General features: G+C 40.0%; 1 protein-coding gene and 1 long non-coding RNA gene across 2 annotated transcripts; one reads left to right on the forward strand and one right to left on the reverse strand.

Annotated features, from left to right (window-relative positions):
- Positions 1-2,758: 2,758 nt before the first annotated feature.
- LOC113037789 (uncharacterized) lies at positions 2,759-5,718 on the forward strand. Its single transcript, XR_003274681.1, has 6 exons — positions 2,759-2,773; positions 3,454-4,541; positions 4,662-4,735; positions 4,933-5,044; positions 5,404-5,443; positions 5,557-5,718. It is a non-coding gene; the product is annotated as an uncharacterized LOC113037789 (long non-coding RNA).
- A 10,211-nt stretch (positions 5,719-15,929) lies between these two features.
- LOC113037790 (trace amine-associated receptor 4-like) lies at positions 15,930-16,946 on the reverse strand. Its single transcript, XM_026195138.1, has one exon. It carries the CDS (start codon positions 16,944-16,946, stop codon positions 15,930-15,932), a length of 1,017 nt encoding a protein of 338 aa, XP_026050923.1.
- Positions 16,947-18,887: the final 1,941 nt, after the last annotated feature.

The raw sequence follows: 18,887 nt of genomic DNA on the forward strand, positions 1-18,887 counted from the left end.
GGGGAGGAGCTGAAAACAGACACGTCAAGCTGGACACTTTCTGCTCCCGTTAGTGACACTCACGTGGTGTTTGAATACTTTATCACCGATGAATTTAATTAAATGCAAAAAAAAAAATTTGATTAGGATTGGAGCTAAAATCAGCTCTGCCAGTTTCTTTAGACCAAGTTTAGTTTAATGCTGTCGTTGTGGTGTTTTTTTTTTTTCTATTTCTGTTTCTCCTGTGCCTCAAATCTCACTCAACCTGTATTCATCGTGACTGCATGCCTGACCACAAAACTTCTGACTCACCTCCACCCACATATCTCTGGCATGTTTAGTTTCCGGCCCACCTCAGTCAATTATCTCCAACAGCAAATGAGAGATGGATTGTGTTGTTTGATTTTTCCCAATAAATTATTTGCATCATTTTGCATCATTTTTGTCTGTGTTCTACTAGTTCAAAGCTGTGTTTGGTTACAACAACCAGTGTTCAATCAACTTCAAATAATAGCTTTTAATGTAGACCTATTCTTAGAACTTTGAGAATTCAGAGAATTTGACCATATGTGAGACGTATTTGCATTATATGGTGCATACATTTATAGAGACAAATCCTATTTGTTTATACTGATATCCAAATGCCACAACATCGTCATTGGGATACATGTGAATGGTAACAGATAGCCTTCTCGGGGTATCACAGACCAATTTAGCAATGAAAGGATAGCGTTGTACAACTTTATTTTCTGGTAAATCTCTATCAAGGCAATAGCAAATGTATTAAAATTTTCTAACAGTCAAACATTCCGGATTGTGTGAATGATCAAATGTACATGCAAATAATGAAGTGGTTATAGGTGGAGGCACTGACAGCACACTGATCTATGTCAAGTACAGCATACTGTAGCTACAACATGCTTGGTTGCTCTTTTTTTGCAAGAATGCAAAGTGATTAAGAAACTTAAAATGATTGTAATTACTTGAATTCTTTTCAGAGACTGCACTGACAGCACACTGATCCATTTAAAGTATATACAATATGCTTGGTATGTTTTTTTCTTTTTCTTCGTAATAGAAAGAATGCAGAATGCAAAGATTCCATGAAACAGGAGTGACTGGAAAGCTCAAAGTAGTTCCAATGATACAAATACTTTTATTTTCTGTAAGATGTTGTTAACTACTTATACCAGCAGTTTGCATGTTCAGATGTCAGACAGATGACTCATGTTCTTACTATATACAGTATCTATCTATATTAAATGGTCAAATCAAATCCATTTTTTTCATGATACTGTTTTATATCATCTTACAGAATTAATGATTGATAAAATAATGAGTGTTTTCAGGGCTGGGCGATATGGTGATAAATAAGGATTGTATAAATAATTCATATTTACATCTAGCTAATGGGGAAGTTGTGGCCTAATGGTTAGAGGGTTGGTCTCCCAATCGAAGGGTTGTGAGTTCTAGTCTCGGGCCGGACAGAATTGTGGGTGGGGGTAGTGCATGAACAGCTCTCTCTCCACCTTCAATACCATGACTTAGGTGCCCTTGAGCAAGGCATCGAACCCCCAACTGCTCCCCGGGCGCCGCAGCATAAATGGCTGCCCACTGCTCCGGGTGTGTGCTCACAGTGTGTGTGTGTGTGTGTTCACTGCTCTGTGTGTGTGCATTTCGGATGGGTTAAATGCAGAGCACAAATTCTGAGTATGGGTTACCATACTTGGCTGAATGTCACTTTCACTTTCACTTCACTCACTTCACTATACTGCATTTATTTTTTGTAGAATATATCAGTGCCTCTGGATGAATTTTAATTTAATGCCAACTATAAGAACTATAAATATTAGTGTAAAATAATCTGTAGAAAAGGAAAAAAGGTACTGATAGTTTACAGAATTTTCTTATACCCTGAACACCACGGAGCGCTCAACACTCTCATGCAGTGTATATTTCATGCATACTCAAATCCCGATTATTTTAATACCATATATGTATTAATCTTTGGGATTCCACACAGACACACAGACACACACACACAATGGATCCAACATGAGAACAGTTTCTTTGATGAGGGAATATTTTACATTTCATCCAAATGTATTCCTCTTTAATGTGATATGTTGTTTGTATTCTATTTAATAAATACAGGTTATGGCAGAATTTATTTTACACTATTACTTGAAGCTTCAGCTTTTTGAATGCAGAAGTGTGAAAAAAGTCTGTTACTGATTTTTATTGGCTACAAATAACTAATTAAGAATGTTGACAGGCATAACAACTCCTTCCAACTAACACATGCTTTAATAAGGTCCACTTTACTCTGTATCTCTTATTGTATTTTATTTTATTTAAGTCTCTCAAAGTATCAGTACAATCATTGTGCTGTTTTTAAATCCCATGACAACTTTTGCTAGAGTTGTTCCTGTCCTGTAGAAAGGTGTTGAATACATTTACTGTAAATTTGTAAAGAAGTTACATGAGTTTTGTTATATCATATGGCCCTAATATCACAGCACAGCAAAGGTTGTGATGTCAGGTCCTTACTGACCAACACTCTCTTTGCTTTGCATACAAGTAAAGCTCCTTCCAGTAAGTCAGGTAGGAACAGCTTGCATGTTTTTTACATTTTTTACATTTCAAGTATGTAAAAGCATGTTAGGTTTTGCAACACTCATTGCACTGCCCAAAGAAACTCCCACATACAACCCATGAACACTGATTGGTTCAGATCTTCTATAAATGACATGACTGGATCACAGGTGATCGCAGTCGACAATTTTTCTGAAAGGTATGTGATTTTAAATGCATTATTTCTTTATCACTTTGGGGAAAAAATATTTAGCCCTTTCTATTTAATTAAGCAACAACTTAAGTTTAGATTTTTTTTATATTTTATAAAACAACATGATAACTAATCAAAAAAGAAAAATTTGATGTTGGTAATCTTAGGGTGGTTTTGCATTGGGTCGTTTAGAGTGTTTGTTTTGGAACCTGGTGCATTTTCTATCTGAGTAATGCATCAGCCTGACTGAAAATTAACTCTGGGATGGTTCAGTTGAGGTGAGATAGCAGTCCTATCCAATGAAAAGCAGTAGGCTATCATAATTCATAATTTTCATGATTCTGTGAGTGAGCACAAAGTTATCACATAATAACCAAATCATGCGTCTTTATCTTAAAATACCTGAAATATCCAAAATAGGTGCATTAAGAATGCTGCCAGTGAAGCTTTGATTTCTAATTTACACAAATATATGTAACATAAATTGTTCTGGTAATATTCTTGTGTGTAACAACAGCTATAGAGACCATTAACCTGCACTCTGACCCCTGAGAGGACAGTTTTAGTCAGTTAGGTTTATTGTTTTATGTGATTTATTTTAGATTTCTATAACATACTTTTGTTGTTCAAGGTCTCAGCAGCAATGCAGTATTGTATAATAACATGTCTATTGTGTCTTTTTTCAGATTGTTAACAGTGGGAAATATTCGCACTAAACTAATCAATTGTGACTTATAAAAAATATAAATATTGTAAAACATGCTTAATATTCCATACTTTTCTTCACATTTGAAATCAAAGAAAAATTTTGTTGATATTTTAGAAAAATTTAAATCTACATACGATGGCATGCTAATCAAAGAAGGGAAAATTTCTAATAATTTCAATAACATATATTTAACTGAGAAAAAACCTTGTATTATTTTAATTTGGGATTCTGATACTCATGATTTTATTAGCAGAGGTCTCGGGTTTTATGTTGGATCTGGAGTTATAATTACAGCCAAACATGTTTTAAATAAATACAAAAATAAAAAGGTATTTGTTCTTTTCCAAAATAAAAAATTTAGTTTAGCCTACAATATTAATACAGATAACATAGTTTTCCACAATGATTATGATTTAGCTAAAGTGAAATTGGAAAGCAATTCTGATAAACTACCAAATATAAAACCTGTAGAATTAGACCTATTAAATGAAAACATATCTTCATACCTTTATTTTTACAAACTAAAAGCAGGGCGTTTTGATAAAGTCCAATGTAAAATCAAAAACAATTTGAATCTCGTAGAGTTTACTCTTTCTAAAATGGGAAATTATGGCGATAGCGGGACCCCTATTTTTACAAGTTCTGGTAAATGTGTTGGAATATATCTTGGTGTATTTGAAAAACCAAGCACTAAAAAATTTCTATTCGGCATAGGTTTACAATTTGATAGTTGTTTAATTAAAGGCATCTTTTCAAGAAGTGTCCTCTGTAGTTTTTAATATTCTAATGCTAAATTGTTTTTATTTCTGTTTTTCATCACTTTAATGTTTGTCATTCTCACTCCAATTTTCCCAGCTTACTAATGAGCTATTGAATTTTATAGTGAGTGGGGAAGCAAAAAGGGGCAAGATTGAGAAACACTGTATCCCATGTACATAAATCTGGCAAAATGCAGAAATGCTGTAACACAATTGGCATGGTTACAGTACCATAAAGTGTGTAATATTTCCCATTGTTTGGCGACTGTCTGGAGAGGATCTTGTGCCTTGCCCAAAACAAAATATTGTAAGTCTTTGTTTGTTTGTTTTTATAAAAATAGTAGAGACAGTATTTGTGCAAAATATGCCACTTTTTTCAATTTCATTATTGCAAAAAAGTAAGTCATATTTCAAATTAAATTTACAGGTGTCTTGTCGGTATGGAGCTGGACTATTGTTACAGGTGTAGCAGCATCAGCTCTGAAAGTCATCTGTTTCAAGGTAATAAAACATCAAACGATATAAATTGTTTAAATTACTATTAAACATTGTTGTCCAGTTAGTGATGTGAAAACAAGAAATATGGACCAGCTAAACTTGAACCTTGTCAAAATGCATTAAACACAACTGTAAAATTAAGTTTTTAAATGTTTGCAAAGATGAATCAAAAGATAAATATATTTGCTTTTCTGGTTTAGCTAAAACAACTAGAAGCACCTCCAAACTGCATATGTCACATCTGGGTCAAGATACAATTACTCAAGATACATGATTCCTCTCCATAAAATGATGGTGGCACTGACTCACTTGGTGAGAAAGACATCCCACATCCCTATCTTTCTTAATAATTTTCTTTATAAATGCACATATCTGGGGAGTGATTGTGTCAGAGATTTCAGAAGTAATGAATTTAAAAATGAATAAATACATTTTACTTATTTACTAACTTTAGTTAATCACTATTTGCATGAAATCATGTGAAAGCTTTTTTTTTTTTTTTTAGTGATATTATTTAAATTGCATAGTTTTGACTGAATATATAAGTTACATATATTATAACAGATATGAACATGACTGGGGCTAGTTAACACATCTTGGACATAAGATTTTTAACTATGTTATTTATTTACATTTCTGCCACTTTTTCTGTATTTTCTGTCATCCCTCAGATCAAAAGAGACGCAACAATATGTTGAAACTGGACATAGTGTAAGAAAATATTTTATTACTATTAGAATCGAATAATCATGTACCAGCAACCATTTCAGAAAATTATTAAATGATTTAACAAAAATAAATTTAACTCATCTTTGTTTCTCCAGAAGCACAACACCCTTACGCCATTGCTCAGTGTCATGTTGAACCACCTCTGGATGACACGCGTCACTTTTGGGTCAAAATATATTCCTCATGAATTTATTGCTCATGAAGTTAACTTTCTAAATTAAATGAAATAAAATTATAAATGTATAAAAATTGTTGCAGTTTTTTCCCCAAACCTCCAAATCCTTTACATCAAATCTTAGCCCTAAGCTCCTATATTTCCCAGAATCCATCATTAGTGCTGTCTCCTGTCCTCAAGGCTCAAAATGTTCTTTGGTGCCTTCAGCCATTGTACGTTTATTTACAATTGAAATTAAATGATTCTCCATCAGAATCATTTTCAAAACACTTGAATGATGATCCACCAGATGGAGACAAATATTGATTTGTAAAATTAATAGAAAGTTTTTTTTCTTGTCTAGAATGCCAGATGGAGAAACTTGACCTGAAACTTATTCTGTCTTTTGCCTGACAATAATTTTGGAAACACTGTAAAAAAACAAACAAACAAAAAAACAACAACAACAACAACAACCTTCTTTAGCAGCAGTCAGTGCTTCAAATGCTTTATAAACACGTTTTTATTTTATTATTTTATATATATTTTTATATACAACGACCTACTTTAACAAAAAGCTATAAGCTAAAGCATTAATTCTCAAGCATTTTCACAGGTACAGAGCCTGACTGCTTATACTGATAGTTTACTAATTAAATACTTGTAGCATTTTTAGTACACTTTGAAGTATAGTCTCAGTAAACTACTAGTTCAATCAGGACCACTTCCGTCAAGTATATTCATGACAATTATAATTGCATACAGTTAGTGTTGGCGGTATGGTTATGTTCTGGGCAACACTCCACACGCCTGTCCATGCAGCCATGCTTGGACAGAGCGGGGAGAGCAAGACAAACCCCCCTGGGGTACAGAACAGAACCATTATAAGCATACATAATTACAATTCACAATTACATGAGTTGTAAACAAAATGTCATAGAGACTGCTTCTGATGACGACACTGTAAAGAAAGAACAAGTGAGATCAGATTACAGGTTCAGTTGGTGGAGTTGGGGTTGGAGGATGGAGTTTATTGCAAGCAGCAATGTGATGGAGAGACACTGAATAATGGGAAGTTAAATAGACCGTAGGTGATAGGTGTCAAGACTGGATTGGTACATGTCAGGAACAGCTGATTGTCAGCTGATGCAAGCGTGACTAACATGGCCTGACTGAACTAACGCGATGCTCGATTTCAGTAGTCTTAGGGCACTTTCACACTAGCACTTTTAGTGCGCACCGGGTTTGATTGACGTCATAGTTCGGTTCATTTGAATTATGTGAACGCTGTATGAAATCGGGTGCACACCCGCGAACCGTATCCAAGTCCGCTTAAATACAGTGGTCTGGGGTACGGTTCATGTGAATTCTGGTACGGTTCCCTACTGATGTGATCGCAATCGTAACAAATTGCAGAAGCGAACCGCTATTAATTACGTATTATTTGATGAAAATGTGTGTTTGTGTTTCACTCACTTTTGTCACAATTTTTAGCACTTTATTTTACAGTCCTGTTCCTCATGTACATACTATGTACTTATTATAGTAATTACAATAACTATGTAATAACTAGGTACTAACCCTGAACCTACCCCTAAACCTAACCCTACCCCATTGTAGTTACCTTGTATTACCAGAACTTTCTTAGATAAGTACACTGTAAGTACACTATAAGTACATGTTAGTACACGTCCTGTAAAATAAAGTGCAACCCAATTTTTTTATGAGCGTGACTGACGCGTGACAAACAGAGGGCTATAGGCCCTTCATAAAACATTAAATTCATAAATACATTCATAAAACACAAATGCCGTTATGTGCCGAAGCTTTGTAAACAAAACGAACGGTTTAAAAACATAAAATACATAAAAATGCAGAGAGTTATGCATTTACTGCCTTCTCCTGCACATACGTTACTAAGCAATGGGGTAAACAGCTGCTGGCTTGATGACCCACATAAAATAATATGAAAGCAGTGCAGTTGGGGAAGGGGAAAAAAATCGAACTTGGGTTCAGACCAGGCAAGTAAACCAAGTTTTTATTCTCAGGTTTAAGCTAACCCTCCCTACACCTGTCACTGTTACCCATAGCAACAAACATTAAATGAAAATAGAATAAAGAGTATTGGTGATGGTTGTATAATATAAGCGAGAAAATAATTCATGTAATTTGAAAAAATGTAATGTAGTGAAAATATAGTGTAAAGTAGTGTAGTGTAATGTAGTGCATTTTGTGCCAAAACAATGGAAAATTATCTACAACTTAGCTGACATATACTGCTGTTATGTTCACTGTGTGGGGAATTTTGAAAACGTGTTCATTCATACAGATATATTTAAAAAATATTCAGTTCATTCACACAGATATGTTTTTAAACAATATTTAATTCATTCATACAGATATGTTTTTAAACAATATTCAATTCATTCATACAGATATATATTGGGTTTACATGGGTCCTTAAAAAATCTTAAATTTGGTTTATCAAATTTAAAGGGGTTAGTTCACCAAAAAAATTAAAATGATGTCATTAATAACTCACCCTCATGTCGTTCCAAACCCATAAGACATCCGTTCATCTTCGGAACACAGCTTCTAGATATTTTAGATTTAGTCCAAGAGCTTTCTGTCTCTCAATTGAAAATTAAGGTAATAAGAACATCATCGAAGTAGTCCATGTGACCTCAGAGGGTCAGTTAGAATTTGTTGAAGCATTGAAACACATTTTGGTCCTTTCCTTTCTGGGCATGGACAGTATACAGCATAAGGCCTTAAAAGTCTTAAATTCGTTAAACTGAACAAGGATTGTCTTAATTATAATTTCAAGAATTCTTATTTTTGAGGATGTAAAAACAAGAACATAACATTTAAAAGGCTAAGGTTTAGAATAGCCTTGTTCAGACTGTCAGTCCAAATCGGATTTTTGTGCATATCCGATTGAAATCCAATCACATATGCGAATGTCAAAAAATCATATGAAATTCGATTTTTACAAATCCGTTTCAAGCTACATTCATGTGGTTTACATTTACATTTACATTTATTAATTTAGCTGACACATTTATCCAAAGCAACTTAAAATTGTTATATATGTCAGAGGTTGCACGCCTCTGGATCAACTAGGGGTTAAGTGTCTTGCTCAGGGACACATTGGTGTCTCACAGTGGATTTAAACCCAGGTCTCTCACACCACAGGTTTAAAATCCCTTTCAGGCTGCATTTCTGGAAATCTGTTTCAGTCTGACCGCTCAGATCGGATTTTGCATAGCTTCTTCCCTGATGTTCATCTCACCTGCATATAATACTTGATCACGCAGTGTTTATGAGTGCAGTGCTTTTTTGTGTTCCTCCATTAGTAAGGAAACTGCTCTATTTCTGCCATTCTGTTCTTCGGTCACCTACTGGCAGAGAATTTATTTGGATTTTCATTAAGCCTGTCTACTGTTTCTGTTCAGACGCATGTGAAAATCGTCTCTAGGTTACGTATGTAACCCTAGTTCCTCGAGGGAACGAGACGCTGCGTCGAAACGCTTTGGGGAACACGTTTAGCGTGAGCGACTCTGAATATGATATCTAATCTGTCTTATAAAAGAGTGTGACGTCACGGGCGAGGTGACGTAAGCGACCAGGAAGCTATAAAGGCACGAGCCGCACAGCTGGCTTCAGCTTCGAGTACCAGCAAGCGCCGGCAGGGGTGCCGGGGGTATGGCCTCGAGACGCAGCGTCTCGTTCCCTCGAGGAACTAGGGTTACATACGTAACCTAGAGACGTTCCTCTTCAGGAACTCGAGCTGCGTCGAAACGCTTTGGGGAACGAGTACCAACGCTGCCAGACTACCAAACCCCTGCCTAGTGTGTATCCGAAGAGCACAGCTTAGGACGAGGGGAATGATGTGCCTGGAGTGACTGGCATGTCTAAGCCATAGAATCTTTCAAAAGTAGAAGGCGTGGAAACCCCGTAGCATTGCAGATGTCCAGCATGGACGCACCTGCTAGAAAAGGCCTTGGAGGCCGCCATACCCCATGTAGAGTGAACCTTGGCTCCCGACAGCGGGGAACGACCAGAGGGCTCAGAGTGGCGTTGATAGTCTCAACTATCCAACGACTAGTAGTCTGCTTAGAAGCAGGGAAACCCCTCTTGGGGGGACCGCAGCATGCAAGCAATTGGTCCATTTTTCTCCACAGGGCAGCTCTGTGGGCGTATGCATCCAGCGCTCGAGCTGGACACACACAATTTAGCTTCTCTTGGTCGGGCTCCCGAAAGGGAGGAGGACAGAAGGCCTGCAGCACTACAGGTTGTGGTGTGATAGAGGGCACCTTAGGAACATATCCCGCTCGAGGGTATATGAACACTTTGGTCATACCAGGTGCAAAATCAGAATAGGTAGGGGCCGCTGAGAGGGCCTGTAAATCTCCTACTCTCCTCAGAGAGGTAAAGAGCCTCTAACACCACACCCAAGTCCCACGGGGGAATACGGGACCGTACTGGAGGTTTCAGCCTCAGCGCACCGCGGAGGAAACGTGTAACTAGGGGGTGTCTTCCCAAAGACTGGCCACTGAGAAGGGCGTGGTAGGCCGCAATAGCCGCCACGTAGACCTTCAACGTGGAGTGGGTCAACCCTGCAGAGAGCCTAGCCTGTAGAAACTCCAGAACTGTACCAACCGGGCAGTTTGCTGGGTCTAACTGGCGGTCTCTGCACCATGAGGTGAAGAGTTTCGACCTCAGGGCATACAGTTTCCTCGTTGAGGGAGCTCTGGATTGGAGAAGGGTCTCAACAACCTCGGTTGAGAGACCGGCTGCTAACAGTTGCGCTCCCCCTCAGGGGCCACACCCACAGCTTCCACAACTCCGGGCGAGGGTGAATTATCGTACCCTGCGCCTACGAGAGTAGGTCTGTCCTGAGCGGTATCTCCCACGGAGAGCCGTCGAGGAGTGAGACTAGATCTGAGAACCATACTCGGCCCGGCCAGAACGGGGCTACTAACAACAGAGGGACCCCGTCCCGGCGTACTCTCGCCAGAACTCCCGGGAGCAGAGCGATAGGGGGAAATGCGTACAGACGAAGCCTCGGCCAAGTCTGTACCATGGCGTCCAGTCCCAGAGGAGCTGGATGAACTAGAGAGAACAAAGGGGGCATTGTTCTACTTGAGCCCTGCCAAATACTCTCCATATTTGCTTCACTACTTCTGGGTGAAGACTCCATTCCCCGGGCCTCAGCCCCTGCCTCGACAGTATGTCTGCTCCCATATTTTGTTTCCCAGGAATATATACTGCTCTTAATGAGAGGAGTTTGCTTCTGGGACCACACCAGGATCTGGTGCGCCAGCTTGTACAAAGGGCGCGAACGCAGACCTCCCTGGTGGTTGGTATAAGAGACCACCGATGTGTTGTCGGTGCGCACCAACACATGGTGACCCCTTAGGTCTGGGAGGAAGTGCTTCAGTGCACGATTAACTGCTAGCATTTCTAGACAATTGATATGCCATGTTAGATGGCGATCGCTCCGCAGACCACGGGCAGGGTGGCCACTCATGAGTACACCCCAGCCGGTGATGGATGCGTCCGTCGCTAGTGTTACACGGCGACAAGGAGCTCCCAGCACCGGGCCCTGTTTCAAGAACCAAGGTTTCTTTCACATGTCTAAGGTACGTAGGCAGCGCCGCGTGACCTTGATAGTGCAAAGTAGATTGCCCCTCGGGGAAAATCCCTTGGTCTTGAGCCACCACTGTAGGGGTCTCATGTACAGCAGGCCAAGAGGTATCACGTTGGACGCAGCTGCCATCAGACCCAACAACGTCTGAGATTGTTTGACAGTGAGTGACTGGCCTTCTTTGCCTCTCTCGACTGAGATGGGATCGACTCGATACGAGCAGGGGACAATCGTGCCTGCATCGTGGTCGAATCCCATACTACGCCTAGATAGGTGGTTCTCTGAACCGGAGAAAGCACACTCTTCTTGGCGTTCAGTCTCAAACCCAGCTCCCCCATATGTGCGAGAACGACACCTCGATGCCGAGCCGCAACCTGCTCTTGACTGAGCTTAACTCAACGAGTCGTCGATGAGGTTGAGAATGCAGATGCCCTGCATGTGCATGGGAATCAGAGCCGCATCTACACATCTTGTGGACATGCGGGGTGAGAGTGCAAGGCCGAAGGGAAGTACTCGATATTGGTAGGCTTTGCCCCCGAAAGCGAACCTCAGAAACTTCCCATGTTGTGGAAGGATGGAAATGTGGAAGTATGCATCTTTGAGATATATTGTGACAGACCAGTCCCTCGGACCTGATCTGATCTACAACATGCTTGATTGTGAGCATTTTGAACTTCAATCTCATAACTGAACGATTTAAGACCCTCAAGTCTATAATCGGACGCAACCCCCCATCCTTCTTTGGAACTGTGAAATACCAGCTGTAGAACCTGGACTCCCTGTCTTGAGAAGGGACCACCTCGATGGCCTCCTTCTCTAATAGGGTTTCACTTCCTGTTCCATTACCAGACCCTGCCCGGGGCCGACCATCGTCGGAATGACCCCGTTAAATATCGGCGGTACAGAGCCGAACTGAATACGGTAGCTTTTTCTACTGTGTGCAGGACCCATTGAGATACATTTGGCAGTAGTTTTCACGCTGCTAAATAATCCACTAAGGGAATCAGTCTCTCGAGACTGACCTCTGGTGCAATAGGCCCCCGCAGGGGCAGCGAGCGTCTCAGCTCCGCTACGCGCACGGGCGGAAAATACTGAGAATGATGCTCGCTGGGGACCGCTGTGCCCTGGAACACTGGCAGGGTTGGCAGACCGGCCCCCAGAGGGCGCTGAGGTGAGACGGGAACCGTGTAATGCAGTGTACGCCGTTCCACCCCAGTAGGGGCCGCCCTCTGCAGTCGTGACCGAAACGTGTCAGGACTTCTTAATCAAGGGCCTCACAGCCTGAAGTACGGCCCTCAGATCCGCCTTCAGCTGGAAAAAACCCTGGTTCAGAGCGTTGCTTCAGCCTCCGGTCCCGACGCAGGGGGAGCGCGGGTGGCAACGCTCTGACTACAGACTGGGAGGGCTGCTCTCGCCCAACAGCCCCTCCAGTATATATAATTTCTCAGAGTGAGATAAGTGTCATTATATTCCTCAGAATTTAATGCAAACAGACAATCAGACGAGTAAACACGGTCTGCATTGTTAATATAATTCATATCTAACTTCTCATAGTCAGATAGATACTGAATTTAATTCCTCAGAATTAATGCAGTTAACCAATCAGACGAGTAAAGACAGTCTGGATTTGGTAAGATTTACATCAAAAATGAAAATGATGTAGTACACGCGCTGCCTCGGCAACACGCGAGCTGCATAGTCACACAAACAATATAAATTTCCTCAGAGATAAGTAGCTGCAGCTGCGAGTTCACAGAGGGGGAAGGAACCGCTTCGCGTGCTTCCGAACCTCGATGAACTCTAAATCTAGGGAATACGGGTGGAGATAGGCAGAGCCGTCTTCGATCCGTCCTAGATATGCGAGAAGCACAGTCAGCCCCCTTATTTTTATTTATATTTCGAGAGCTGGCTGCGTGAACTGCGCTCCTCATTAATGCTGCTCGTTATACAGTTAGGCATAATATGTTTGTGAAACTGATGCTTGTGTAACTGTTTGTCTGTGCAGCTGATGTTTATGCAGCTTATGTTTGTGCAACTGCGAGCTCATCGACGCCCTCCGTTTTAATCTCCTCGGAGAAAAAAAGGCGGTGCGTCACGGCCATCACTCGGGGGGAAGGACCGAGCACTCGGGCTTCCGCACCTGGAGATCGGGCAGATCTGGCGGGTGAGGTAGGAGATAGGGACGCGCCCGTCTCCCTACCCTCCAGCAGATCTATCTGCGAACCCAGCGAGTGCAGGCGCCGCTCCGCCTCGGCGAAAGCAGGACCGACACCGCGAGGAACGCTGGCGAAGACTCCCCCTCGAGAGAGTCCTCCGGGATCGAAGCGTCCACACTGGCTTGTACCAGTGCATGCAGTCGGCTCCCTCAAGAGCCGAAACAGCGTGCCTCAATCCCAGGCAGACCGCGCACAGACCGTGTATTCTCACTCGTGATGAACACACAATCTGAAACGCGATCTGGATTCGCCTTTCAGATGTCTCGTCTTAGCTTTGCTCTTTGACTATTGCTTACTTTTCAAGTAGCTAATAGTGACAAACAACAATAAATAAGACTGACAAGACAGAATGACATGCATACACAGAGCGCTTGCTGAAAACGCAGAAGCTGAAGCCAGCTGTGCGGCTCGTGCCTTTATAGCTTCCTGGTCGCTTACGTCACCTCGCCCGTGACGTCACACTCTTCTATAAGACAGATTAGATATCATATTCAGAGTCGCTCACGCTAAACGCGTTCCCCAAAGCGTTTCGACGCAGCTCGAGTTCCTGAAGAGGAACAACCCATATTTTTTACACACCAAACACACAATTGTAAATTTGAACCTGTAGATTGACAAGAAACTAATATGTATTCTAAATCTAAATAATTAAAACGGTAAGTTTGATATATTTATATGTTTTAAATCCATATAATAACCCTTGTTTAGACTTTCCAAATCTGATTTTTGTGCATAAGCCTAACTTATCCGTTTGGAATCCAATCATATTTATCAACAATGAACAGCAAAACTTGAAATATGACTTACAAATCTGTTTTAAACTACATGTTTATGCTTTGAAAAATTACTTAAACTTCTTTTATGGAAATCTGTTTCAGATCAGATTTTGTGCAATTTCTTTTGCTTATATCACTTTCTGGTGATTGTGATTTCACCAAGTACAACATGTTCCTGGATCAACATCCTTGTTGTTCCTGACACAACATTTCAATCAACCAGTCAGAATTGATATATAACTTTTCAGGAAATATCTGTTTTAGGATTACAATCAGGGTTTGGTGCTTCTACACCATCATTAATGATTTACATTTACATTTAATCATTTAGCTGACGCTTTTATCCAAAGCGACTTACAATTGCTATATATGTCAGAGGTCGCAGGCCTCTGGAGCAACTATTGTTTAAGTGTCTTGTTTAGGGACACATTGGTGTCTCACAGTGGATTCTGACACAGACGTGTGTCTTATCTACTGCGCTAACACCACATTTAAGGAATAAAATATGGGTAGGGTTAGGTTTAGGGGTAGAGGTTGGGTTAAGTCTATATTTTTGGAAAATAATGTTGATCCAGGATCATCAAAAGATGTTGATCCAGGAACATTTCATACTTGGCAAAATCAAGAAGACTTCACTTTCTCAAAATACAGAAAATGTAAACATGTCAGATGCTGTTTGTGGAAAACATGATGAATGTCTTGTAGAAACAATGTTGTGTTTTTGAAAAGTGCAAGTCAAGCGGAAAATTACAATATAGAGCTGGCCTACACCTCTTTGAGTTTCGAGACTGGCAGAGACAGCAGCACAGAATACACAACTGCGCATTCCAGCTTCCTACATTTCTGCTGCTACCCCATAAGACATTATATAATCCAGTGCGATGGCAAGATGTTGTCATGTTGTAAGACAATATCTGTAAATATCTGTATTGTTGTTGCTGTTTTTATTGTAGGCATACTAACACAACTTGGTTGCCATAGAAACCAATGCAGATATCCAGCAAAACAAAAGAGTGCCACGGACAAACAGATCAGGTCTGAACAGTTAAACAGCAATACACAGTGTGGACAATCATTTAAATCAGATTCCAATATACAAATAATCAGATTTGGACTGATGGTCTGAACAAGACAAATGTCTTTTGACTCATTCCTTTTCTTAAAAAAAAAAAAAAAAAAAAAAAAACACAAAGTTGGTTTTAAAGACTGCAGTTTACCTTTTTATAAATCTCTGAACTGTAAATCTATGCTTATAGATGCCTTAGTAAATGTAGATACCTTATGGTTATTATTCAGGTTAACTAAGGTGATTGGTAAGGATAAATGGGCTAATCAGAAAATAATAAATAGATTCAACATTAATTTTTTTTAACATATATATATATATATATATATATATATATATATATATATATATTAATCACAATCTATAAATGTCACTTGATTAATGATTTATCTGGAGCTCTGGGTGCACCGAAAAAGTGGCAAAAAATAAGATAAAAATATTTTTTCTGACAATAATTTCATATGTTAGGATTCCCCGGGTTCAGGTATGTCTTCAACCCTGTTGTACCCAATAAAAATAGATAAATCAATAAATTAATGCATTGCCATAGAAAAAATTACAGAAAAAAGTTATATGATAATTTTGGGGTTATTCATTTGGCCATGTTCATTTAAATGTTGTAGCATTTGAATCCCTGTTGCCACAGATGTAAGTGGAAATGAGAATCTTAAATGCACTCTGAAAACAAGGGTAGAAAAAACCATAGATCAACGGGTTACAAGTGGAGTTCAAATATGCAAACCAAATTAGAGCATCAAAAACCACAGCTGGGGTGAAAAAATTGAAAAAAGGGTCAAGAACAGTAACAGTAAAATACGGCAGCCAGCAGAACAAAAAAACACACATGACAATGGCCAGAGTTTTAGCTGCCTTTCTCTCTCTGTGAGCAGAGATTTGGCTCTTCATTCCTCCAGTCACTCTTTCTGACATAACCTTTGCATGTTTTCGTGCAACATGGAAGATTTTTAAATACAAAGAGCTCATGATTGTCCCAGGAAGAAAAAAGGTGAGAATTGGGCATATAAGACCCCATTGCTTGTTAAAAAACAGAACACAACTTCCCACACAATAAACTTGCATAATAAACAACTCCAAACCAATTGTGTTTACACCTGAAAACACAACATAAAAACTGTAGAGAAATGAAAGCAGCCATATGAAGGTTGTAAAAACAGTCACAGTGTTGTTTGTGACCCTCATTTTATACCTCAGAGGGTCACAAATGGCCCAGTACCTGTCAACAGATATTAAACTGAGATGTAGTAATGAGGAGATACAGAAGCTCATGTCTAAACTAGAATGAACTTTACACACAAAATCTCCCAGATACCAGCAGCCTTCAACAGATCGCACCATGCTGTACGGCATGACCAAAGAGCCCAGCAGACAGTCACTGGCAGCCAGAGAGCGAACGATCAGATGAGTTGGAGACTGAAGCTGTTTGAAGTGAGAGACTGAGATGATGATCAGCAGGTTCCCAAAAACTGTTGTGAGGATCATCAGCAGCATTAACACATACATTGCCACTTTAACAACAGTAAGACAATGCAGTTTTGGACAGGAGTCCGGTCGGAGTGGATAGCAGAGAAGGATGTTCTCAGTTTGTGTTTCATTTGAAGTCATCACGTCTGCTCCAGATGCTGAGATTTTCTTAATAACGTATAATGTATGATGGCAGACAATTATAAACCAAAGTATAAACAGAATAATTTTACAAATTATAGTTAGGTAAAAACCAATAACCAAAGTCAAATGAACATATACATGCCCTTCTAACTCCCTAAATGGAGAAGCAGCTCAGACTTGTTCATATATACTCTCAGATATGAAGTAGCCCTCCCCACACCAGTCACTGTTGTCCATAGTTACAAATACTACATGACCTCAGGAGATAAAATGGGGAAAAAATGAACCCACTTCTGTCTTGAAATGGAGATTAACTAAAAACTAAATGTGTACTTACTGAAAAATGATCAAACATGTCCCTTTATTATTATTATTATTATTTTTATGAGTGTGACATAAAATGCTAACATGGCCTTTCATAACACTAGAACTTCCAGAACTAAAAATCCTTTCCCAGTCCAAAATGAAAAGAGTTGCTTAATTAAGTGTAATAAAACCTAATAAATAATTGACCTAAAAAGGGAAATTCATGAGCAATAAATAAACGATAAAATTTTGATCTACGTTTAGGTTATTAGGTTAATTTTGAACAATAGATGCAGAAACATACTTTACCTAGGGGCTGCTGGGGGGCGGGGCTTGATGTTGCAGGGCAGGGCCATGGTGGGGGACTTTTGACAAAATCTTACTATTGATCAGCCCAAAATCTTATAGATTAACATACAAATGAAGACAGAGTTAATATTTCTATAATTTAAGACGATTTTACTAAATATTAACATCGCTGATACACACAATTTTTGGTCAGTGCAGTTTTGGTGAACTCACTTATAGCTTATAGCTTTTTTTTTAGAGTGCTTACACTCCCGCTAGACTGAATTCAGTAATATTCTTTTATAATGGGGGACTAATACAAAGGAGATCATTATGGACTTCAGGCGGTCTAGGAGTCATGCACACACACCCATCTACATCAACGTAGCTGTAGTGGAGCATGTGTCGAGTTTCAAGTTCCTTGGCATCCACATATCTGATGACCTCACCTGGTCCCTTAACACCTCCACCCTGGTCACAAAGGCACATCAGCGCCTTTACTTCTTACAGAGCCTTAAGAAAGTTCACCTGAGTCCCAGGATCCTTGTGGAATTCTACCATTGTAATATTGAGAACATACTCACATATTGCATCTCAGTATGGTACAGTAATTGCTCTGCATCTGACGCATAGCACTCCAGCTTGTGGTGAAAACTGCTCAATGGATCACGGGCACGCAGTTAACTTTAATTGAGAACAGTTAACTCAAGCGCTGCCTGGGCAGGACAAGAAACATCATCAAGGATGCCTCTCACCCTAACCATGAACTTTTCACCATCCTTTTATCTGGCAGGCGTTACAGGAGCCTATGCTCTAGCACTAGTAGGCTCAGGAAGAGCTTCTTCCCCAAAGCTGTGACACTTCTGAACCCCACACCACCAATCTAACCTGCACCTGCTCATTTACTGCACTGGTCACATTGCACTACTCATATTTTTCACAGACTGCACATTGTTCAAGCTATTACACTGTAATCTGTCTAAAGTTGTTACTGTACAAAGGACCGTAAACTATTTCTATAAAACTATCATAGCACTCCTCCCGGCGACCAGATGATGACGCTGACCTCAGACAGACCCTTAGAAGAATGGCATCTACGCTAATATTAGTCTGTTTCTCTCTTATTCCGAGGTCACCGTAGCCACTAGATCCAGTCTGTATCCAGATCCAAGGGTCACTGCAGTCACCCGGATCCAGTACATATCCAGACCAGATGGTGGATCAGTACCTAGAAAGGAACTCTACATCCCTGAAAGACAGCAGAGACCAGGACAACTAGAGCCCCAGATACAGATCCCCTGTAAAGACCTTGTCTCAGATGACCACCAGGACAAGACCACAGGA

The sequence above is a fragment of the Carassius auratus genome, chromosome 20 (genome assembly GCF_003368295.1).
Source record: "Carassius auratus strain Wakin chromosome 20, ASM336829v1, whole genome shotgun sequence".
Lineage (NCBI taxonomy): Eukaryota > Metazoa > Chordata > Actinopteri > Cypriniformes > Cyprinidae > Carassius > Carassius auratus.

Bases quoted from the DNA above. Each gene is read 5' to 3' on its own strand.
- LOC113037790 (XM_026195138.1), bottom strand. From the start codon at position 16,946: ATGACTTCAAATGAAACACAAACTGAGAACATCCTTCTCTGCTATCCA.